Below are 20,753 nucleotides of genomic sequence, written 5' to 3'. Positions count from 1 at the left end.
AGTTTTTTTTTTTAACTTTTCCTCTGTCAATTTATCGGTCAACTTCTCGGCCAGAGTTTAACGTGGCTAAAAAGCCACAAGTAGTAAAGTTTATTCGAAGCAAGAGATTCGTCTGACGAGATTTCAAGCTCTTTGGCCTTTTGCGGCCAAAACCACTTCATATTATAGACGTGGTTTTTTTAACCTAAGGAAAGGGGGGACAAAAATAGGCGGGGCAAAGTTGATTGGCGTGTTGGGAGGATGTCTCTCCATATTGTCTCATACGCGCGCTTCTTGGGTTCGCGCGCCCTAATTGGCTAGTCGGGTGCTTATTCTCCCGCCTTTCTCCCTTTTCCGCGTGGATCGATTTTCTACCTTCACCCGCTTTTCTTGACTCTCGAATTCTGTTCTGATTGGCCTTCTGAGACACCGCCTTTTTCCCGAGTGAGAGGTTGATTGGAGAGCCGACGTGTGCGTCAATGTGCCGGGGCGGAGCTGTAAAAGAGCGTGTCCCTCCCTCCCTCCCCCCCCCCCCGTCCCGCTGCTTCTACCTGCGCGGCTGCCACCTCTCAAAGCCTCCTTTTCCTGCTGTGCTCGACAGCCTTCTCAAGCAGTTGAGTTGGCGCAAGCGCGGAGCGCAAGACGCTTGCGCACTAGGGTGGGAGCTATTCTTTTTCCCTTCTCTCATCTCGGCTCGCGGCTTTCGGGCTCACGGTCAGTCGCCTGCTCATTGGCTGTTCCGTTGTTAGAGCGTCTGGCTCGGTCGACGGTTGAGGCCTAAAGTTCTGCGCAGGCGCAGAACGCGGCTAAGGTAATAAGAAGCCTCGCGCTCGTTCTGACGGGCCTGAAGAAAAAGAAGGAAACCCACCAGTTCGCCGTTGCCAACGCCGCCGTCTCCGCTCCTCCTCCGTGAGGGGAAAAAGAGAACAAGAAGGCCGGGGAAGACCTTGAACGGCCGCCTCCGCTGCCGCCATCATGAGCGTGGAAGCGTACGGGCCCAGTTCGCAGACGTTGACTTTCCTCGACACCGAGGAGGCCGAGCTGCTGGGCGCTGACACGCAAGGCTCCGAGTTCGAGTTCACCGACTTCACCTTGCCCAGCCAGACTCAAACGCCGCCCGGGGGAGGCTCCGGGAGCGGAGGAGGCGGCGTCGCGCCGGGGACCCCGGGACTCCAGGGGGTTGGCGTCGGAGTGGGCGCGGGGGGGCCGCCTTCCGTCGTCGTTCCGGGGCAGCTGGACGCCCAGGTGAGGCCCGCGAAGGCTGAGAGAGTTAGACTCGCCAGGCGGGGAGGGGGGTTCAAAGGCGGGGAAGAGGGGACGAGAGTGGGAGGCGAACTTTTTAAGTCCACGTCTTGTATGTGTGGCACTTGGCGCGGGATAAAAGGGCAGCTTGCAGGTCCCGAGTGGGAGAGGCCGAGGGCTTTTATAAGCTTGGATTCTAGGCTTGTTTAAAAATTGGCCCCAGGAAGCCGTACAGAGCCTAGTAGGAAAGCCTGTAACTTTAGCTTTATGCTTATTGAAAAGAATACACGCGCGAGAGATTCCTCCTATATACATGTTTTGTTGGTCAAAGTGGCCTTTTCTAGGAAAGAGACAGATGGGGGGACATAGATGAAGCATTTATCTACTCGTTTATCTGCAGGCAGTGTGCATATTACAGAATCGTGCAGTTGGGTAACTATGACTTTGTCAAAAGAAAAGGGCCCGATGATACCTTGAACCTGTTCGCTACAAGTGACTTTCAAACTGTTTCAGACTGCGGAAGTTGCAAAGTTAAAAAAAAACACAAACTCATTCCCCCGATTAAGAAGCAAAGTTTAGCGAGAGAAAATTGGCTGTGTTCGGGCTATACGGAATTGTTTGGTTAGATGCTAGAATCATAATGGCTTTTCGATTAGTCTTCGTAGCAGCTAAGTTTGATTTGAGGCTGGTGTGTAAGTCATTTGTCTTCAAACTGTTATTAACTCGTACCTTCTTGGTACACTTTAAAGTAGCATTGTGTGCACCTGCTTGACAGAAAACTGCATTGAAGTCAGTGAGGTGTTGAATTTGCACAATTGGTTTCCAAGAAAGTGATTGGAAAATTCTCTAGTTTCCGTGACTTTCTTGCATGGTCTTTCTAAGAGTTCTTGTAAAGATGACTTGTTGAATCATCTTTGCGGCAGAATGTGAGTTCTGGGTTTAAACTCTTGAAATTTTTAGTGCTTAAAGCACTAGAAACACAACTGGGGATTGTGTGTATGTTTGGAAAATGGAAAAAAAATGTATGTGTGTTATGATAAAAGTATTTTATCATTGTAAGGAAAATAGTATAAAGTGTGCTTGCTGCCCTTGGGTTGACCATTTTTTTTAAAAGGCAGGAGAAAGAATCTTAATTTTAGACAAGCGACAGTAGAATATGTACCCACAGAAGCTCTTCCTAGATTAAGGGAAGAGTTATCTCTCAATTAAGGATAAGGTATCATAGCAGGTATTGTGGCTAGGACAGCATAAGATAGTACTTTAACTTCTGAGTAATTGGGTGAGGCCCCAACTGGGGGGCAAGGTGTGTACATGTATAATTACCTTTTCCAAGGAAATGCCACCCTGTTAAAGAGATTATTCCTAGTCTGCATTTTTGTTTTTTCTGCTTAACAGTAGAGTGTAGTATCAGTTTTGCATCTTAGGTCAGGTTTCCTCTAATGTGAGTCCTTTAGGTGGTTTAATCATCTTGTTCTGGACAAGTCATTTGAAGTTTTGCGAATATGTCTGTAAGGATAGAATTCCATGTCAGTTTTCAGAATATGCCATAGGTTTGTGGTGCCTTTCTAAGAGTTTTCTGTTCTGTAGTTTCACTGCTGTAATGAAGGACATTGCCTCATTTTCTTCATATTTTTATTCTCATATAGAAAGTAGGAATGACATTCAAAACATAGTATGGTTGCTTAATTCCTCAGGAGAGGGTTTTCTTTCAAATGTGACTCTTCTTCAGAGTCAAGAAGAGAGTATGTGTAGCATATTCCTTTTCCTTACTCTTGATTCTTTTCTTTGTCTCTAACTCAGTTTCACTATTGAAATTTAACCCATCGTAAACTTAAAGCAGTTATATGCAGTTAGCGTAAAGTATGTTGGTATATTAATAAAAAGGGTCTTCAGGTTGGCTAATGATGAAAGATGTATTTTTAAAGTGTTAGCAACATAAGACGTGGTGGTGTACTGTTCCTGTTAAAAGGAAACTCACCTTTGTCTTCATTAAATAGTTTTCTTGGCAGCCATACAGAAGTGGCTTGTCATTGCTTTCTTCCAGGATGTTTGTTTTACTTCCGAGTCTTGCCCTAGAGGACTGAGAGATGCTAACCAAGCCTGACGCTGCTTAGTTTCTGTGTTGCCTCCTACCAAAACAATGTTAGCTCTGTGAATTGGATGAAGGTACATATAGTCACAATATTTATGGCTTCTGATGTTGATCTGAACAAGTTTCCCATCCCAGTCTTAAAATCTCCATCTACTTTACAGAATAGCTGAATATGGAAATGAGATTCCCCTGCCCGGGCTGTCAGAACATTTGGAATGTGGAATTTGTTCACATTTAAGTAATTTTTATGTCATTCATTCTGGGAAAGTAATTTTTCCTTTTGGAAAAAAAAGTCTTCTGTGAAGAATGAGAATTAGATTTCTGCTTTTGAAAGCCTTCAGTCTCAGTATTTTTAATATGAGTACTCCAGTCTAAGGAATGGTTGAGTTATGAATAATCTTGAAATAATTAAAAAAAATAGAACCTGGTTACTTTAGGGTGATAAACATACTGGTGTTTGATTTACCTAGCAACAGCTGCAAGATTCAGACAGTTAAAACTTCTATTTTCTGTACTACATCTGTATAACTAACAGATAGTACTTCTGCATGTCCTCTGCCTTAACATGGAAAGAATTAAACATATTGTTATATTTGCTGCTCATAAAAAATGTGAATGGTAAACCCAGCAAGTAAAATACTTAGATGCACAGCTTTCTATTCAAGAAGTTATGTCTATTCTCTTTTGATCTCCAGAATTTTTCACTACTGGAAAATCAAATACTTCAGTGGCTTTCTTATACTAATAGGTTAATATTCATAATTATGGGTAAGTTGGTTTGGGTCACTTGAGATGCTGAGGCTTTAAGGCAGGGGTATCAAACTTGTGTTGTCACAGTGGAGTCATGTGACATATCAGGAGTCCCCCCCCCCCCTTTGCTAAACAGGGTGGGGACTGGGCCAGCACATGATGAGTTTGACATCCTGCTTTAAGGGATGGTTTTGATCAATTAGCTGTGTACTAAGACATTGAGATATAATCCTTTAAAAATCAGATGAGGGCAATATTTTTACAAAATATTCTATGTCTTATTTTAAACTGAAAATATTACCCTGAATAACACAAAACTGCAATATTATGTATATGAACAAGACGATATCCTCAGAACTCTAATATTGCTCTCCTCGCTCCTTATTTAACATAACAGAGAGGGAAAAATAATTTGGTTTTCAAGTTTGAAGATTATTTTAGCTTTACATAAGATTAGAAAATCTGTTTTAAAGATAATTATGGCTTTCTTAAACAGATGGGGGGGAAAGCAGGCAGTTTTTATAGCCTACTGTTCATCATGAAGGAAATAGGCAATCTGTGATACTAAATCCATTTTTGTGATCTGAAGAGCCCAATCCAACATGGGCTTCTCTACTATTTTCACAAGGAATTTAGACAAAAACCTGTAATATGAATCTTAAAATAGGTTTAATTATATAGATAGATCCAAAAAGTGAAAGAAAAATTTCAGAACACCCTGTCCACCATGTTTCTTAATATACTATTCAAAAATGTTAACTGCAGTCTATGATCACCAAAAAGTGTTCAACAGCTAAATACAGCAACACATTGGGAACCTGCTCACCAAAAAACTAGATTGCAGTTTATTTTTCTTATTTGTATGGAAGAGAAAGAGTGAGCCCCATGTTTGAGCAGGTTTCTTCTTGCCCATGCATGTAATTATAGTTTACTTATGTAAATTGTGTATGGAAAGTATAGTTATATATGCTTACATTTGTATTCCTCAAAATGGATTTGTCAGATTACTGGGCTTGAGACATAATTTTGAACTTATGAATTACCTAGTAAACTAGTAAGATATCACTTGTTAAAGATATATTCTGCAATATTTTAATTTTGCTTTGTGCCTGCAGCTATTGCAGGTGCTAGAAATTGAGAGATGCCATTCTGAATCTCTCCTGGATCATCCATTGTCTCCATATATCTGATTATATGTATTTATATCTTATGACTGCCTGAGTTTTGTGGAGCTGCCTCTTCTTAGATTTGCCTGCCCAAGGAGCAACAATAGGTTGTTCTATAAACAGTTCTGTCTTGCTTCTTGGAAACTTCATATGCTGTAGGTGTTTGAGGAATATATTTGTTTAGGTCAATTTCCCCCCCTAAGTAAATATGTGTTAAGTTGCAGCATTAACTTTTAGGAATTATTCTCTAACTCTATTGTAATTTATTCATAATGACATGTTTTTCTCCTTAGTTGAAGTAGTCTGAAAAACATTGATTAAACTTTGAAACTGCCAGATCAGCATAATATATTTGTATTTGACAGCCATTTATTATTGATTTATTATTGATTTTTTCTTGAACTGGGAAAGCTTTTTTAAAAAAACATTATTGCACAATTTTCCTTGCCACAAGGTTTTACACATGCCACCTTGTCCAGAACAGTAGACATGCTGGTTTTAAAAACTTCAGTAATCATGATGTTTCTTGGGGAAGGTATTAGAAAGTTTAATGGGAGGACTGGAATTGTATATGTAATAAATGATATTTTTAAGTTCATGTAATTTGGTACTGCTACCGCGGCCTTGATTCTTAAAATGGTACTTGCAGTGCTGATGTTTTTCTGGCTTCTTTTTTTGAAGAACATATTTAAATGGTTTGCAAGACCATTAAGGAATATATGTAGATTTGATTCTGGACACCTTAGTGTGACTTCATCTAATTGGTATTTCCAAACAAGATTGATAACCATCACTTTTTAAAATTAATAATCATTATATAGCCTGTGTGGTATCTAGGGATATTTAACACACAAAGATATTAATACTTGTTTAATTTCTTAAATTATAGATAAATAAATATGGAGGGCTTTTGGCATTAAGGATGGCACATGTTGGCCTCACATTCTCTCCCCCTCCTATAATTCTAGTTGTTGATTGTTTTGATAATTCTTTATTAGCCTCTTGAAATATAGTATTCTCTAAGGCTATAATCCTTTAAAAGATCTGACCCAATCTCTTATTGAAGATATAACAATTAAAAATATATAATGATGAGATTCCTCCTTTTGTAATTAGTGATAGCTAGTATTTATTTGACTTCCAAGATCACCCATTATTGAATTAGAATGACTTACCGTATAAGAGATGAAAGTGGAAATCAAATCTCTCATTGAAGAATAGATGAAACATTGGTAGCAATGTTTCATCTATTCTTACTTTGAGAGCTACTGAAGGAAACCATTATTATGCACAGGCAAGATTAGGGTTCCTAAATCAGGGCCTTGGGGTGATGGGGATGAAAGAATTTGGAAGAATGTCAATATTGTTAGCCCTTTAGCCATTGCTTCAGTTCTGTTAATTCTGACCAGACGATTTTTTTTGTATCAAACATGTTTAAACAATTGTAGATATTCCCATCTTGTTTAGCAGGCAAAAAATGTTACAGTCTATAAATTTATGGGTGGATTTCAAACTTTTGTGATGCTATATCATTACTTAGGAAACCTGTGAAATGAGGCTTTCTATATAGACTTGTGACTGGGATAGATCAAAGCAAAAGAATTAAGGAAGAACCTAGTGAAGTCTGTGATTTTAGAGGAGGATAGATGTTTGAAGAGACTGTTTTTCTTTTAGTTTTTCTTTAGTTTTCTTAAGACTAAAGTATATTGTGGATACTTTAAGAAAAGGTATGATTTGAGACTGCTGATAGAAGAGGAAGTAAAACAAAGGGGCAGTAATCATAACCAAATGTTACTACTGTACAGAAAACTGTTTTTAAATTTATGTTTAAAAATAGCATTTCTTAAAAGGCCATCACAATGTTTATTGAACATAATAATTCAAGATTCTGTACATGTGCTTGTAAATTGGCATTGATGTGTGGTGTATCCTTTTTTTAAAAATGCCTTAAGTTGTATGACTTGCTTTTTTAAAAAATAAATTACTTGCATATGTGACTTTTGTTTTGTTTTGTTTTAACTCCAGGTAAATGGACCAGATGGCATCCTCCAGAATGGGGCTGTGGATGATAATGTGCCTAAAACCAGCCAACTTCTTGCAGAGCTCAATTTTGAAGAAGATGAGGAAGACACTTACTACACCAAGGACCTTCCTATACATGCCTGCAGGTGAGATAGTAGTGCCTGGTGTTATGAGAACAGGGCATCAATTTAATACACTGGGGAAGCTTTCTCCCTGTGGCTAGTGAGTGATTTACTTTTTCATTTCCCATGCCATTTTACCATCATTACCATAGAACCAGTATCTAGTGACTCTCTCCTTAGGCTTCCGGGGTATATGCTCTCACATAGAACCTGGGCAAGTATGTGAGGAATGAGAAAATGGTTTTTATCAGTCAGTTAAAGGATTTACAATACGTTCTTGTTAGCTTATATTAAAATCAATGATCTTGTATGAAGTTTAGTCCTCTTATCAGATGGGATTGCTCTTGCCTTTTCTTGGACCTAAATGCTGTTATTCCATGTTTAAGTAGTTTTATATCTGACTCTTTAAGGCAGGGGTCGCCAACCTTTTGGACCTCAAGGACCACCAAACTCATACTTTTAAATCCTGCGGACCAGAGACCCTGGGAAAAATCCCCCAAAAAGTCTGCAGGAAAATTCTCCACCCTGTCTTCCTACCGATCGATCATTCTTTATTTGGGATCGCAGGATACCATCTCCAGCTCTGTTCTCAGGAGGAGGAGAGAGAGAGAGAGGAGAGAGAGAGGGAGAGACTGACTGACTTTTGGCTTCATGCAAGGAAAGCAGCAGAAGCAGAAGTCTTTCTTTCTCTCCCTCAAACTCCGCCAGAAATGAACCTTTGTGAGACTTGTCACGCTGACGCAGCCTCTTGGAGCAGGAAGCCTTGCAGGGTCCCAAAGACTCATTTCTGGCAGAGTTTGGGGGAGAGAAAGAAAGACTTTTGCTGCTTTCCTTGCATGCAGCCAAAAGCAGAAGAAGAAAGAAGTGGAAAGAAGCAGCCCGGTGGCCAGGCGAGGCACATGGGGCAAGTTTCCCCCCCTGCCCTTTCCCCCCTCCCCTCACTACCTTGTGTTGTTTGGAATATTAAGCGACACAAGCCTTGTGTTCCTGCGGGCCATGTGGGTGGTGCAGCCTTGTGTTCCCGCGCAGCCTGGATTAATTGCTTTGGGGGTGACATTTCTCTGCAGACAACCATAATTTTCTTGCGAACCACCAGTGGCCCCCGGCCCACTGGTTGGCAACCACTGCTTTAAGGTGCCTTAGTGCATCAGCTCATTTTCTAACACCTTGCTTCTGGCTCTCTAAGAATATTGCATTTATGCTTTACTGCCTCCAGAAGTTGTGGGTGCTCTAACACTGGAGATTTTAAAGAACAGATTAAATAACCATTTGTCTAAAATGCTATAGTTTCCTGCTTGAGCAGGAGGTTGGACTAAAAAACTTTCAAAGTCCCTTCCCGCTCTGTTATTCTTTTTTTCTGAAGCTTGGAAGATTAAATTGGTTTGGTTATGCCATATTCTGCAGTGCCTAGCTGAATAAGATATATTCTCTAACTATGCATTTTGAATGACTGAGCATACGTTTAAGCTGCAGTGCTTATGTTCAGTGTGATGATGTTTAACATTGATCACAAGAGGCTATATTGCCACAGAGGCAATTGCCTCTTGTGATAATATAAAGTCCAGAAGGTTAGTAATGCTTCTGCCAGCTTTCAGAAGCAATAACATAGTAGTCTTTGTAATTCCTTAATCAGTTTGTAGGGGTGAGTGTCATTGATTTCCTCTCCTTGAAGTAGAATTGATTTACAGTGATGGTTCCTCAATGTTTTCCTTAGCTATTGTGGCATCCATGACCCAGCTTGTGTGGTCTATTGTAACACCAGCAAGAAGTGGTTCTGCAATGGACGTGGGAATACCTCTGGCAGGTAAATATTCACATTCACAAAGAGAACATAATTCACTTCTGTTAAATGTATGAACACAGAAAGCTTTCAGGTGCTAATTCAAATAATTGGTCAACTTTCACTGTAAGCAACTATCCAAAATCTTGAGGGAGAACTTGAGCCAATTTAGCTTAGGTCCCTGTTGAGTATAAGTACTTGTACTCTAGTGTTGAATTATGGGACTTCCCAATGTCTGCAAAAATTCAGTCTCGCTTGAAAGTGCTTTCTACAATGGCTTAAACCTTACCAACATTTTAGTAGGGCAGACTTGTTAGAGCTAAGTCCCCATAAGGTATTTTCTATTATGTAAACAAAAGTTTCTTAGTATTTCATAAAATACAATCCCTTAATGTGTTATGAATACAATATAGGGAAATAACAATAGCAGTAGGAATCATTAATGAATACTATTTGACTTAAATACAGGTAGTCCTTGATTTATGAGCATTCATTTAGCAAATGTTTGAAGTTACAGTGGCATTGAAAAAAAATGACATGACTGCTCCATGACCTTATAACTGTTGTGGTGTCCCCATGGTCACTTAATCAAAATTTGAGCCCTTGGCAACTGGCATGTATTTATGACAGTTGCAGCATGTCGGGTCAGGTTTCCATTTGTCACCTACCAGCTGGCTTCTGACAAGCAATGTTTATGGGGAAGTTGGATTGACTTAATAACAGTGATTCACTCAATGACCATAGCAAAATGGTAGTAAAATTGGGCATGACTCACTTAACAATTACCTCATTTAGTAATGGAAATTCCAGATCCAATTGTGATCAAGGCTACCTGTGTCGTGAAACAAGTTAAAAGTAGCAACTTAAGACTATATCTATCATGTAGTAGTCAAGAAGCAACATAAAGCAAATAGGTTTTTGCTGCTGTTGAAAGATTGCAGAGATGGGGACATACCAGTTTGTACTAGAACATGGGAATTGTACTGAGAAGCCCCCTTTTTCAAATTGCTGGCACTAGCACTCTTCATTAGTAGGGCCTTTGTGAAGGTTCTTAAGAGCAAGACTCCTGATAGAGATGTAGATGGCCTGAGTAAGCTGGATTCAGGCAGCTAAAGATCAAAAACTGCACTTTGAATTGGGTCTGAAGATACATCAACAACCAATGCAATTGATACTGTATTAATGTCACACGGTTTAGCAGCTAGTTTTCCATGAACAGCTGAGTTAATTGCATTATGCATTATGGTAGCTCACTTTTCCAAAGGCTTTTGGAAGTAAATTCTGTTAAATAATCTTAATTTGAATGATGCTAGTGCATAAGCACCTGAGGAAAAGTGTATCTCTGGAACATTTTATTTGTTTATATCCCCTCATTGTTTTTATAAATAACTCAAGGTATTGAACATCCACTATACTCCTTCCTCCTCCTATTTCCCCACAATAGCAACCCTGTGAAGTGGGTTGGTCTGAGAGAGTTACTGGCCCAAAATCAGTCAGCTGGCTTTCGTAGGTAAAAACAGGACTAGAACATGGAGTATCAGTTGGCTGATATATCTTACTAGTCATGACTGCCTCCCAGGAAGTCCAGTAAGACCTTCAATCTTTTCCTTGTGTTATCCAGAATGGATGCTTTATCTAACTCCACTACTTATTTGCTGCCTTGAGTTAAATTTGTAAAAATAATAAAGACGGGATATAAAATAAATATCCTCTTTACTTGAATTCTAATGAAAAGAAGGACTAGGGGTGCCATGATAGCAATCTTCCAATATTTGAGAGGCTGCCACAAGGGGGGGGGGGGTCAACCTATTTCCCAAAGTATCAGAAGACAAGACAGGAAACAATGGATACTAATCAAGGAAACAAGCAACCTAGAAGTAAGGAGAAATTGTACTAACAGCACAATGAATCCGTGGAACGGCTTGCCTTCAAAAGTTGAGGGTGCTCCATCACTGAAAGCTGTTAAGAAATTGGACAGCCATTTGTCTGAAATGGCATAGAGCAGGGGTCCCCAAACTTGGCAACTGTAAGATTTGTGGACTTCAGTTCCTAGAATTCTGGGAGTTGAAGTCCACAGGTCTTAAAGTTGCCAAGTTTGGAGACCCCTGGCATAGAGTCTCCTGCTTTAGCAGGTGGTAGGTCTGGACCACCTCCAAGGTCCCTTCCAATTATTTTATTCTGAATTGAACTTCATTTTGTTTTTCCAATATAAATAAGGAGTTTTCTGTCTACATTTCAAAGAAAATGTTTGTTTTGCAATCATTGTTTTGCAATGTTTCTTTTACCAGTCACATTGTGAACCATCTTGTGAGAGCCAAGTGCAAAGAAGTGACTCTTCATAAAGATGGTCCTCTGGGCGAGACCGTCTTGGAATGCTATAATTGTGGCTGTCGTAATGTGTTTCTTCTTGGTTTCATCCCAGCCAAAGCTGACTCCGTGGTGGTTTTGTTATGCAGGTAAGAGAATTTTTGTTTTTTAGAAATAAATTATTTGAAAGATGATCACAAGAATCTATTAAGTGTATATTTTAATGTAGTTTTTTATTGAGTAATACTTTTTGTATTAGTCTAATATATTTCTCTCATATCCTGATTGTGCAGGCAGCCTTGTGCCAGCCAGAGCAGCTTAAAGGACATCAATTGGGACAGCTCACAGTGGCAGCCTTTGATTCAGGATCGCTGCTTCCTTTCCTGGCTAGTCAAAATTCCTTCAGAACAAGAACAACTGAGGGCCCGGCAGATCACAGCTCAGCAAATTAACAAACTAGAAGAACTCTGGAAGGTGTGTTTGAAAGATTCAGGTTGTCCATGGAGAGAAAAGGGGAGCTAGAAGATGTTATCTCAGACATAAGCAAATATATTTGGGTACAGACAGACATAAATAACATTGGGTTCAGAGTTCAGCTTCCAGAGTATCCTTGGTTTCTTTCTAAATTGAATTTCTGGACTGTGAAGATGCTGTTAAAGTTTTGAATATTAAAACCAGCAAGGTGGTTAAATAAGAAAACCAGTTGTTGGGGGTTTGAAGCTTTGTCTAGATTCATGCCTTCATCCTAATCAGCAAAAGATGAATTCTGCAAATTGAGTGGAATTTGCACAATCTGTACAACAATATTCTTTGCCATGTATATAATTAGGATTTCTGGGTGATTTCGGTCAAAGGCAGATATGGCCTGTTATTATTTGCAATATCCTTACATTTAGTAATTTAAATGGACATGCTTTGCATTTCATTGGTTTGTGACTTAAAGTATGTGATATGATATTCCTAGTATTTAGTTGCCTCATTTTGGAAGGATTCCCATAAACCAGCTGAAGAAGTTGGGTTTAGTGTCCTCCTTTTGTCTGTGATTGCAGGAGAACCCATCTGCCACTTTGGAGGACCTGGAAAAGCCTGGGGTTGATGAAGAGCCACAGCATGTCCTCCTTAGATATGAAGACGCTTATCAGTACCAGAACATCTTTGGTCCTCTGGTCAAGCTTGAGGCAGACTATGATAAGAAATTGAAGGAATCTCAGGTAAAATGGATAAAAGGAAGCAGCCCCTTGAAATAGTTTGGTGACACTAAACAGTATGCTTGGGGAGAGGGGGTTAAGTGAGAGTAAACGTTTGAAAGATTGTATAATTCATACGTTTGGAAGGCATTTGAAATATAGTTGATATAAATACTTAGAAGCATTTTCTCTACTAAGGAATGGTGGAAGCTGCACATACTTCCTACTTTGAACTAGTTCCATAATTCATTGAGTCCTGGAGTTGATGGTTGGTACTTACTGTGTTTCTCTGATATAATTTTTAAGCAGAAGACTTGTTCAGTTGCTAAGTTACGTCCAACTCTTCATGACCCATAGATTATAGAATGCCAGTTTCCCTTGTCCTCTCTTCCAGTTTGCCCAAATTTATGTTCATTACATGAATGGCACTAACCATCTCGTCCTCTGCCGTCCCTTTCTCCTTTTGCCTTCAATCTTTCCCAACATCAGAGCCTTTTCCAGTGAAGAGCCTCCAGGAAGAGAAGTGGCCAAAGTATTTCAGCTTCAGGATCTGTTCTTCCAAAGGACACTCAGGGTTGATTTCCTTTAAGATTGACTGATCTGATCTTGCAGTCCAAGGGTCTCTCAAGAGTCTTCTCCAGGACCACAATTTGAAAGTCTCAATTCTTTGGTGCTCAGCCTTCCTTATGATCCAACTCTCACAGCCATACATTACTGCTGAGAAAACCATAGCTTTGACTATAAGACAAGTAGATTAAGCTTCTATCTTTATAGATGGAAACATCAACTTCTGTGATGCAATCTTATCTGCTTGCACTAGGCAGTGTAAATGGTTACATGTTCATTTCAGTATTATGAATATATGGGCCTCTATTGATAGCTTCAGTGTTATATTTTCTACAGATTGTATTTGTTATGGTTGAGCTGCTTTCAATAAGTGCTTTGTTGACAGAGTTTTTTTGTATTCCTTAAAGAAATTTTTCCGAATTATTTAATTTGTATTCTGTTCTATCTTGAAGTCTGTGGATACAGACAGAGTGATCTGCTATAAACATGTATTGTTCTTCAGTAGAAAGCAACAGGCATTGCAGCAAATATAATCTGACAAAAAAGGTGGGTTATTAATAGATTAGAAGTGGGCAGTCTGATAGTTCTAAAGCTGCATGTGGATTCTGTACGTTTGCAAATAATCAAGTGAGAAGACAACTAGATGGTGAATAGGAAAAGAACTTCAGTTGTCTATGAATGAGAAGCAGCTCCACTGAATTAATCAGATTAATTGGTCCCCTTAATATTGTTATTACTGATGCATTTGAAATCTTCTAGCAAGCATTGAATCGAGCACATTTCTAAAAAAGTAATCAAAGAAGTTTATATAAGTGATTCATCCACTGGAATAAAATAGGAGATAAAAGTCCAGATCAGCTTTGATTCTAGTTAAAGAATCAAAAAATAAAGAATTGTCTTTATTTTAGACTCAAGACAACATTACTGTGAGATGGGATCTTGGTTTGAACAAGAAAAGGATTGCCTACTTCACCCTGCCAAAGACTGATTCAGGTCAGACTGGAATTAGCAATATCAACAAGTTTTAAAAAGTGGATTTGGTTAATAAAAGTCAGTGGGCAAATGATACCATATACAGTGCTATCTTCAAAAAATATTCAAAGTTATTTACTATCTCCTCAGATATGCGTTTGATGCAAGGGGATGAGATCTGCCTCAGATACAAAGGGGATTTGGCACCACTGTGGAAAGGAATTGGCCATGTCATTAAAGTTCCTGACAGTATCCTTTTTAATTTCACAAATAGAGGAAGATGCAGAATGAGAATGTACTACCTGGCAAATGGATTTGCTGCCAGATTTTTGTACTAGAATTATGAATGACAAGTATCTTTTTTCCTGAACTGCCTTAAAATTCTTGGTGGTCATGCAGAAAATTAAACAATGCTAAAGTAACTTTGGTTTTGCCTCTGTTAACATTCAACTTACTTATAATTCTCTGCCTGGTTATCTTTCCAGGCCATTAATAGTGATAGTGAATTCTAGTAGTACACTATGAGCCTTCAGGTAAATAAATAAAATATGGTTCTGTAAAGTTATGCATCAGTCTACCGTGTTTCTCATATAATAAGGCCGGGTCTTATTTTTTTTTGAGCCCCGAAAAAATGGCTAGGCCGTCTTTTCAGGGGTGACTTAATTCCCCCCTTGCATCTTCGGGCAGGCGGTGATGGCTTGGATGTTGACCTCGGCGTTGGTGGGGCACTTCGTATCAGGGTCAACGCAGGCAGCGCCATATCCGGGTGTGCAACAAAAGTACTTCCTAACGGCAAGCCCCCCCACCATTCCCCCCATTTCGCATGTTTTAATATAGGCCTTAATTTGGGGGAGGGGCTTAATTTCACTTCATGCCTATAAAACATGCTGGGACTTCCTATTGAGGGAGGCCATATTGTTGGAGAAACGGTATGTGTAGCAATAGGAAGGCACGTAGTGCCTTAGATTTTTCTGAAATTACTGCTTAACAAGCTTTTGTAGATTACGGTGATGAAATTGCAATTGAGTTGAGAAGTAGTGTTGGTGCTCCTGTGGAAGTGACTCACAATTTCCAAGTAGATTTTGTATGGAAATCAACATCCTTTGATAGGTTGGTGCAGTTTTATTTAGGGGGCAGCTCTTGATTTTGCTTTTGGGGGGAGGGTGAGAAAGTGCCAAAGTGCACACTTGTGCCTCTCTTTTTCAGAATGCAGAGTGCCCTAAAAACATTTGCTGTGGATGAAACATCAGTTTCTGGTTACATCTATCACAAACTTCTGGGTCATGAGGTGGAAGATGTTATAATTAAATGTCAGTTGCCAAAGCGCTTCACAGCACAAGGACTTCCGGACCTCAACCATTCTCAGGTTTGTCCTGTTCCACAGAAAACCCAAGAATTGGAATGAGAGTTTTAGGTGTTGGGTTTATAACCTGCTTGACTTCACAGTCTTCTTTACTTCTACTGTCAGGTGTATGCAGTGAAGACTGTTTTGCAGCGTCCCTTGAGTCTTATCCAGGGGCCCCCTGGCACAGGCAAGACTGTGACATCAGCCACAATTGTGTATCACCTGGCAAGGCAAGGAAATGGGTAAGAGAGAAAGGACACACTAGCTCAGAACCCAGAGGGCAAAATAGATTTACTGTAATCTATGATTAAAGGTCTGTGCTTTGGAATGTGGATGTGACACTCGTAAAAGGAGATGGGACCTTTGACCATGCAGCTGCCGTCTCTGACACTCCATCAAAATTTTCAAAAATCTAAATGCTTCTGTCCAGATTCTAGCAACTGTTAAGAGGTCAGAGATGGGCCTTTTTTTGCTCAACCATAAACCTGTTAATCTTCATTGTGGACGCTTGTGCTATCCTTAATAAGAGCCAGTTTGCTGTAGTGGTTAAGGGGCTGGCCTACAAATCAGGAAATTGTGACTTCTGGTCCCATTTTAGGCATGAGGCTGGGTGACTGGGCCAACTCTCTCCCCCCCCCCTCTCAGCCCACCTAATAGGGTAGTTGTTGTGGGGAAAATAGAAGGAGGAAGAAATATTATGTACTTTTGCTGCCTTGAATTATTTATAAAGTAATAAAGGCAGGATTAAAATCTGATATTGGCAGATCTGTTTTTGTAATCTCTGTTAGCCCTTTGTTTGCATTAAATTTATAGTTTGGCAAGAGCTATCCCAAATAAAAAAGGGAGGAGGTTTTGGTTGGATGGAATTGTTTGGTCTCAGTTTTTCATCTAATCAGAGTTTCATGCTATTTTCAAAGGCCTGTGCTGGTTTGTGCCCCAAGTAACATTGCTGTGGACCAGCTGACAGAAAAAATACATCAGACGGGGCTGAAGGTGGTGCGCCTGTGTGCAAAGAGCCGCGAGGCCATTGATTCACCTGTCTCTTTCTTAGCACTGCATAACCAGATCAGGAATATGGATAGGTAAGACGTGACTGGAAATGGTCTTGCCGATATTTTTTATTCTTGCATTCATTCTGATGGATCATAATTTCATATTTTCCACAACCCTTAAGCTTTAGGCATTATGCTAAGAGTTCTTTGCTCTAGGGTTGAGTTTATTAAAAGGAATGAATTTCTTTGTGTCTGCAGATTAACTTTGAGACAGAAGTTTAACTTTATTTTTTGTGCAATACTGCCTTGTTTCCTGTTGTCGCTAATGCCCTCAGTGTTTGTTCTTGTTGCCTTTGAATTGTGATACCTTAAAAGCAGGATGCAACGTGATGAAACAAGGATAGTTGTAACATTTCCTGCACTTATAACATTCTAAGTAGTGCATATTTTGTTTCTCAGCATGCCAGAGCTCCAGAAACTGCAGCAACTGAAAGATGAGACTGGGGAACTGTCATCCGCTGATGAGAAACGCTACCGAGCACTTAAACGAACAGCTGAGCGGGAATTGCTAATGGTAATTATTTCCTTGTACTTAGCTGCTGTCCTGGTCTCTCACAGGGCTGATACTCTGTGCTCAAGATTGCTCTGGTGCAGGTAGGTGAGCTGTGTCCTTGTTCATCTTCAATGCAGCAAAAACAGAAGAGTGATCCTACTGTGTTTCTCCAACAATTCGGCTTCCACCAATAGGAAGGCCCAGCATGCTTTATTGGCATAAAATCAAATTAAGCCCCTCCCCCCAAATTTAGGCCTATTTTAAAATATGCAAAATAAGGGGGAAGGGCGGGGGGACTTGCCGTTAGGAGCGCCCCGCGGGCAGCAATTCCTCGCCACCAGCTGCTCCTAATGGGCGATCATGGCAGAGCGCGGAGAGCTCCCTACTCCTGCCAAGCACCTTTGTGGCAGACCCAAGACCTTCAGTGCCCGCCACTGTTGATTTCCCTTCTGCCCATGCCGCCGCCACGTTTGGAGCTGCCACTGTTTGGAGCACTGCTGCTGTTTGGAGCTGCCGCTTCCGCATTTGGAGCTGCCGCTTCCATATTTGGAGCGCTGCCGCTGTTTGGAGCACTGCTGCTGTTTGGAGCTGCTGCTTCCGCATTTGGAGCTGCCGCTTCCGCGTTTGGAACCCCACCGCTGTTTGGAGCACTGCCGCTGTTTGGAGTTGCCATGTCCGCATTTGGAGCTGCCGCTTCCGTGTTTGGAGCTGCCGCTTCCATGTTTGGAGTGCCGCCGCCATTTGGAGCACCACCGCCATTTGGAGTGCCACCGCCACTCCAAACACGGCGGCAGCTCGAAACACGGAAGCAGCAGCTCCAAACATGGCGGTGGTGCTCCAAATGGCGGTGCTCCAAATGGCGGCGGCACTCCAAACATGGAAGCGGCAGCTCCAAATGTGGCGGCGGAATGGGCAGAAGGGAAAGCAACAGCGGCGGGTGCCAAAGGTCTTGGGTCTGCAGCAAAGGTGTTTGGTGGGAGTAGGGAGCTCTCTGCGCTTCGCCATGATCACCCGTTAGGAGCGGCTGGTGGCGAGGCTGCCCGCAGGGCGCTCTAGATGAGGATGCAAGGGGGGGAAATTAAGTCACCCCCGAAAAGACGGCCTAGCCGTTTTTTCGGGGCTCAAAAAAAAAATAAGGCCCAGCCTTATTTTGTGAGAAACACGGTATCTCCAAACTCTCTTCCGGTAATGAAATTCCTGGTGGGTACAGCATGCAATGCAAGGAAGCCACATCATAGCTTAGTATAGAGAGTCAGGGGAGCAGGAGCAGTATGCCATGTGATCAACAATCCTGAAACTCTGCTGTTTTATCCCCCTTAGAATGCAGATGTCATTTGCTGCACATGTGTCGGAGCCGGCGACCCAAGGCTTGCTAAAATGCAGTTTCGTTCCATTTTGATTGATGAAAGCACACAGGCCACTGAGCCAGAGTGCATGGTGCCTGTTGTTCTTGGGGCAAAACAGGTAAGCTGGGGCTGCTTAAATTATTCAGTTTTTAAAGTTTTATTATATTGATTAAATTGTATACCACCCAGAGCCCGTCTATGAGGGAGATGGGCAGTTAAGAACTTTGATATAAGAATAAAAAGTAAATAAACATTTAGCTATTCCATTTTTTATTTTTAGTTTTTTCTTTTTCTTTTTGAAGATAGTTTGTATGAGCAGGTTGGTTATGTGTGTGGTGTTTTTTTTTTTTAAATGACCTACATTGAAGCTTCAGGAAGAGAATTCAGATTGTTTGAAATGGAGATTTTAGATAAGAAGGCACATTGCACAATTGCCCACATGCAAATACTAAATTGTTGTGTTTTAAAATTTCTGTCTAAATTAAAATTTGGTGTTCTTAGAAGGCTTGAAAGGGGAATCCAGGATGAGGTAATTGATGAAGTCTGGAAAAAAGTATGAAGCTGGTTGGAGAGGGGAGGAAAAAAAAACAAATAAGAAATAAGGCTATGGTAGAACTCAGATGATTGTGGAGAAGAACAATAAATAGCTTTATTTTTTAAATTGTATTTATTAAATTTATATGTTATCTCTGCAATAATGTGACTCGACCTTTATATCAAGAGGTTAAACAGGCATAAGTGAATGCCACCCATTCAATGGCTGAGGCAGAATTACAGATTGTCCTCGACTTAATTCATTTAGTGACTGTCCAAAATTACAACAGCATGGGAAAAAAAGTGACATTTCCGGTCCTTGCACTTACAAGTGTTGCAGTCATCCCTGGGATCATATGATTGAAATTTGGCAAATGAGAATTCCAGTTTCCCATTGTCATGTGACCTCATTTGCGGCCTTCCCAGCTGCCTTCCAACAAACCAAGTTGATGGGGGAGAAGCCAGATTTTGCTGAAATAGCTGAATGGTTCACTTAACACCTGCAGTGATTTGCTTAATACTGTAACAGAAATGCCATAAAATCGGCTGTGACAGCCACCTTGCTTAGCAGTGGAACTTCTGGTCTCAGTTGTGGACGTGAGTCGAGGACCACTTGCAAATCGAAGGCAGATGACAAGAAACTCTCCTCCCTTTCCTAGCTACTGCTTGGAAACACGGACCATTCAAAGTGGCTTTCAGTCCTTGCCTCTCGATTGGCACCTGATATGCAGTACCTAGGTTTTCTGCAGATGGCAGGGGTGTGCGTGCATTGATCAGATCTCTTGTTTTCTCAGTTGATCCTTGTGGGCGATCATTGCCAGCTCGGCCCTGTCGTAATGTGCAAGAAGGCAGCTAAAGCAGGTCTGTCGCAATCCCTCTTTGAGCGACTGGTGGTGCTGGGCATTCGGCCCATTCGCCTGCAAGTTCAGTACCGCATGCACCCAGCCCTGAGTGCTTTTCCTTCCAACATCTTTTATGAAGGATCACTCCAGAATGGTGTCACTGCAGGTAAACAGGTGTTGTTTTTTTTAAATTTGTGTGCAGAGGGGGTTTAGATTACAGGGAATTTATGAGTATTGGCAGGTTTTAGTATCCAAGAAGCATCTCTGTCAATTGTATTAACCTGCATTTCTCAACCGTGGGAACTTTTAAGAGGGATGGGCTTCAGCTCCCAGGATTTCCTAGCCAGCTATGCTGGCTGGGGAATGCTGGGAGTTGCAGTTCATCCTTCTTAAAATCCCCACGGTTGAGAAATACTGGTATTGACTTTGGGATACAGTTGATTAGGGGGAGGGGGTTGATGCTGCTGAGGTGCTTCTTTGAGATTGAAAACCTCCATTTTAATCAAATGAAATAGGATTCACTGAAGACCTTTATACTGATGAATGAGTCCCATCTTTCCTGCAGCAGACCGTGTGAAGAAGGGGTTTGACTTCCAATGGCCTCAGCCAGACAAGCCCATGTTTTTCTACGTGACCCAGGGGCAAGAAGAAATTGCAAGTTCTGGCACTTCTTATTTGAACAGGTAAAAAAGATCAATGGCAACCTATATCTGAGAAAGAAGGGAGAGGTTCAGTTGATTACTTGGTAGGCCAGGCAAGGCATCTCTCCTGTTAGTTAATAGAGTCCGTTTATTCAAAAATAGGAGAATGTGATTAAGTCAGATAAAGATTAACATTATTAACGGTGAGAGCCAGTTTGGTCTCATGATTAAGGTGCTAGACCAGGTTAAGTACTGGACTAAAGGTCAGGAGACTCTTGAGTTCTGCCTTAACCATGAATGCTGGCTGGGTGACC

The 20,753-nt window shown here is 41.0% G+C and overlaps 1 protein-coding gene across 4 annotated transcripts in view; it reads left to right on the top strand.

Annotated features, from left to right (window-relative positions):
* The first annotated feature begins 774 nt into the window (after nucleotides 1-774).
* Nucleotides 775-20,753, top strand: part of UPF1 (UPF1 RNA helicase and ATPase) — a 35,470-nt gene continuing 15,491 nt past the window's right edge. For 2 of the 4 annotated variants that reach the window (XM_026687626.2, XM_026687625.2), the window contains exons 1-16: nucleotides 775-1,224; nucleotides 7,255-7,397; nucleotides 9,088-9,177; nucleotides 11,442-11,609; nucleotides 11,754-11,934; nucleotides 12,510-12,671; nucleotides 14,123-14,207; nucleotides 14,337-14,435; nucleotides 15,188-15,296; nucleotides 15,393-15,552; nucleotides 15,655-15,773; nucleotides 16,449-16,613; nucleotides 16,983-17,097; nucleotides 18,397-18,540; nucleotides 19,751-19,964; nucleotides 20,364-20,481. In XM_026687626.2, coding sequence (XP_026543411.1) covers nucleotides 955-1,224; nucleotides 7,255-7,397; nucleotides 9,088-9,177; nucleotides 11,442-11,609; nucleotides 11,754-11,934; nucleotides 12,510-12,671; nucleotides 14,123-14,207; nucleotides 14,337-14,435; nucleotides 15,188-15,296; nucleotides 15,393-15,552; nucleotides 15,655-15,773; nucleotides 16,449-16,613; nucleotides 16,983-17,097; nucleotides 18,397-18,540; nucleotides 19,751-19,964; nucleotides 20,364-20,481 — 2,342 coding nt within the window. In that variant the 5' untranslated portion in view covers nucleotides 775-954. Of the gene's footprint in view, nucleotides 1,225-7,254; nucleotides 7,398-9,087; nucleotides 9,178-11,441; nucleotides 11,610-11,753; nucleotides 11,935-12,509; nucleotides 12,672-14,122; nucleotides 14,208-14,336; nucleotides 14,436-15,178; nucleotides 15,297-15,392; nucleotides 15,553-15,654; nucleotides 15,774-16,448; nucleotides 16,614-16,982; nucleotides 17,098-18,396; nucleotides 18,541-19,750; nucleotides 19,965-20,363; nucleotides 20,482-20,753 lie in introns of all 4 variants that reach the window. The other 2 variants (XM_087951553.1, XM_087951537.1) reach the window with 1 other exon arrangement.

Source organism: Notechis scutatus, chromosome 1, assembly GCF_049901735.1.
Source record: "Notechis scutatus isolate UNSWTSFEM ecotype Mainland chromosome 1, rNotScu1.2, whole genome shotgun sequence".
Taxonomy (NCBI): Eukaryota; Metazoa; Chordata; class Lepidosauria; order Squamata; family Elapidae; genus Notechis; species Notechis scutatus.
This window is presented reverse-complemented; position numbering and strand designations above follow the sequence as displayed.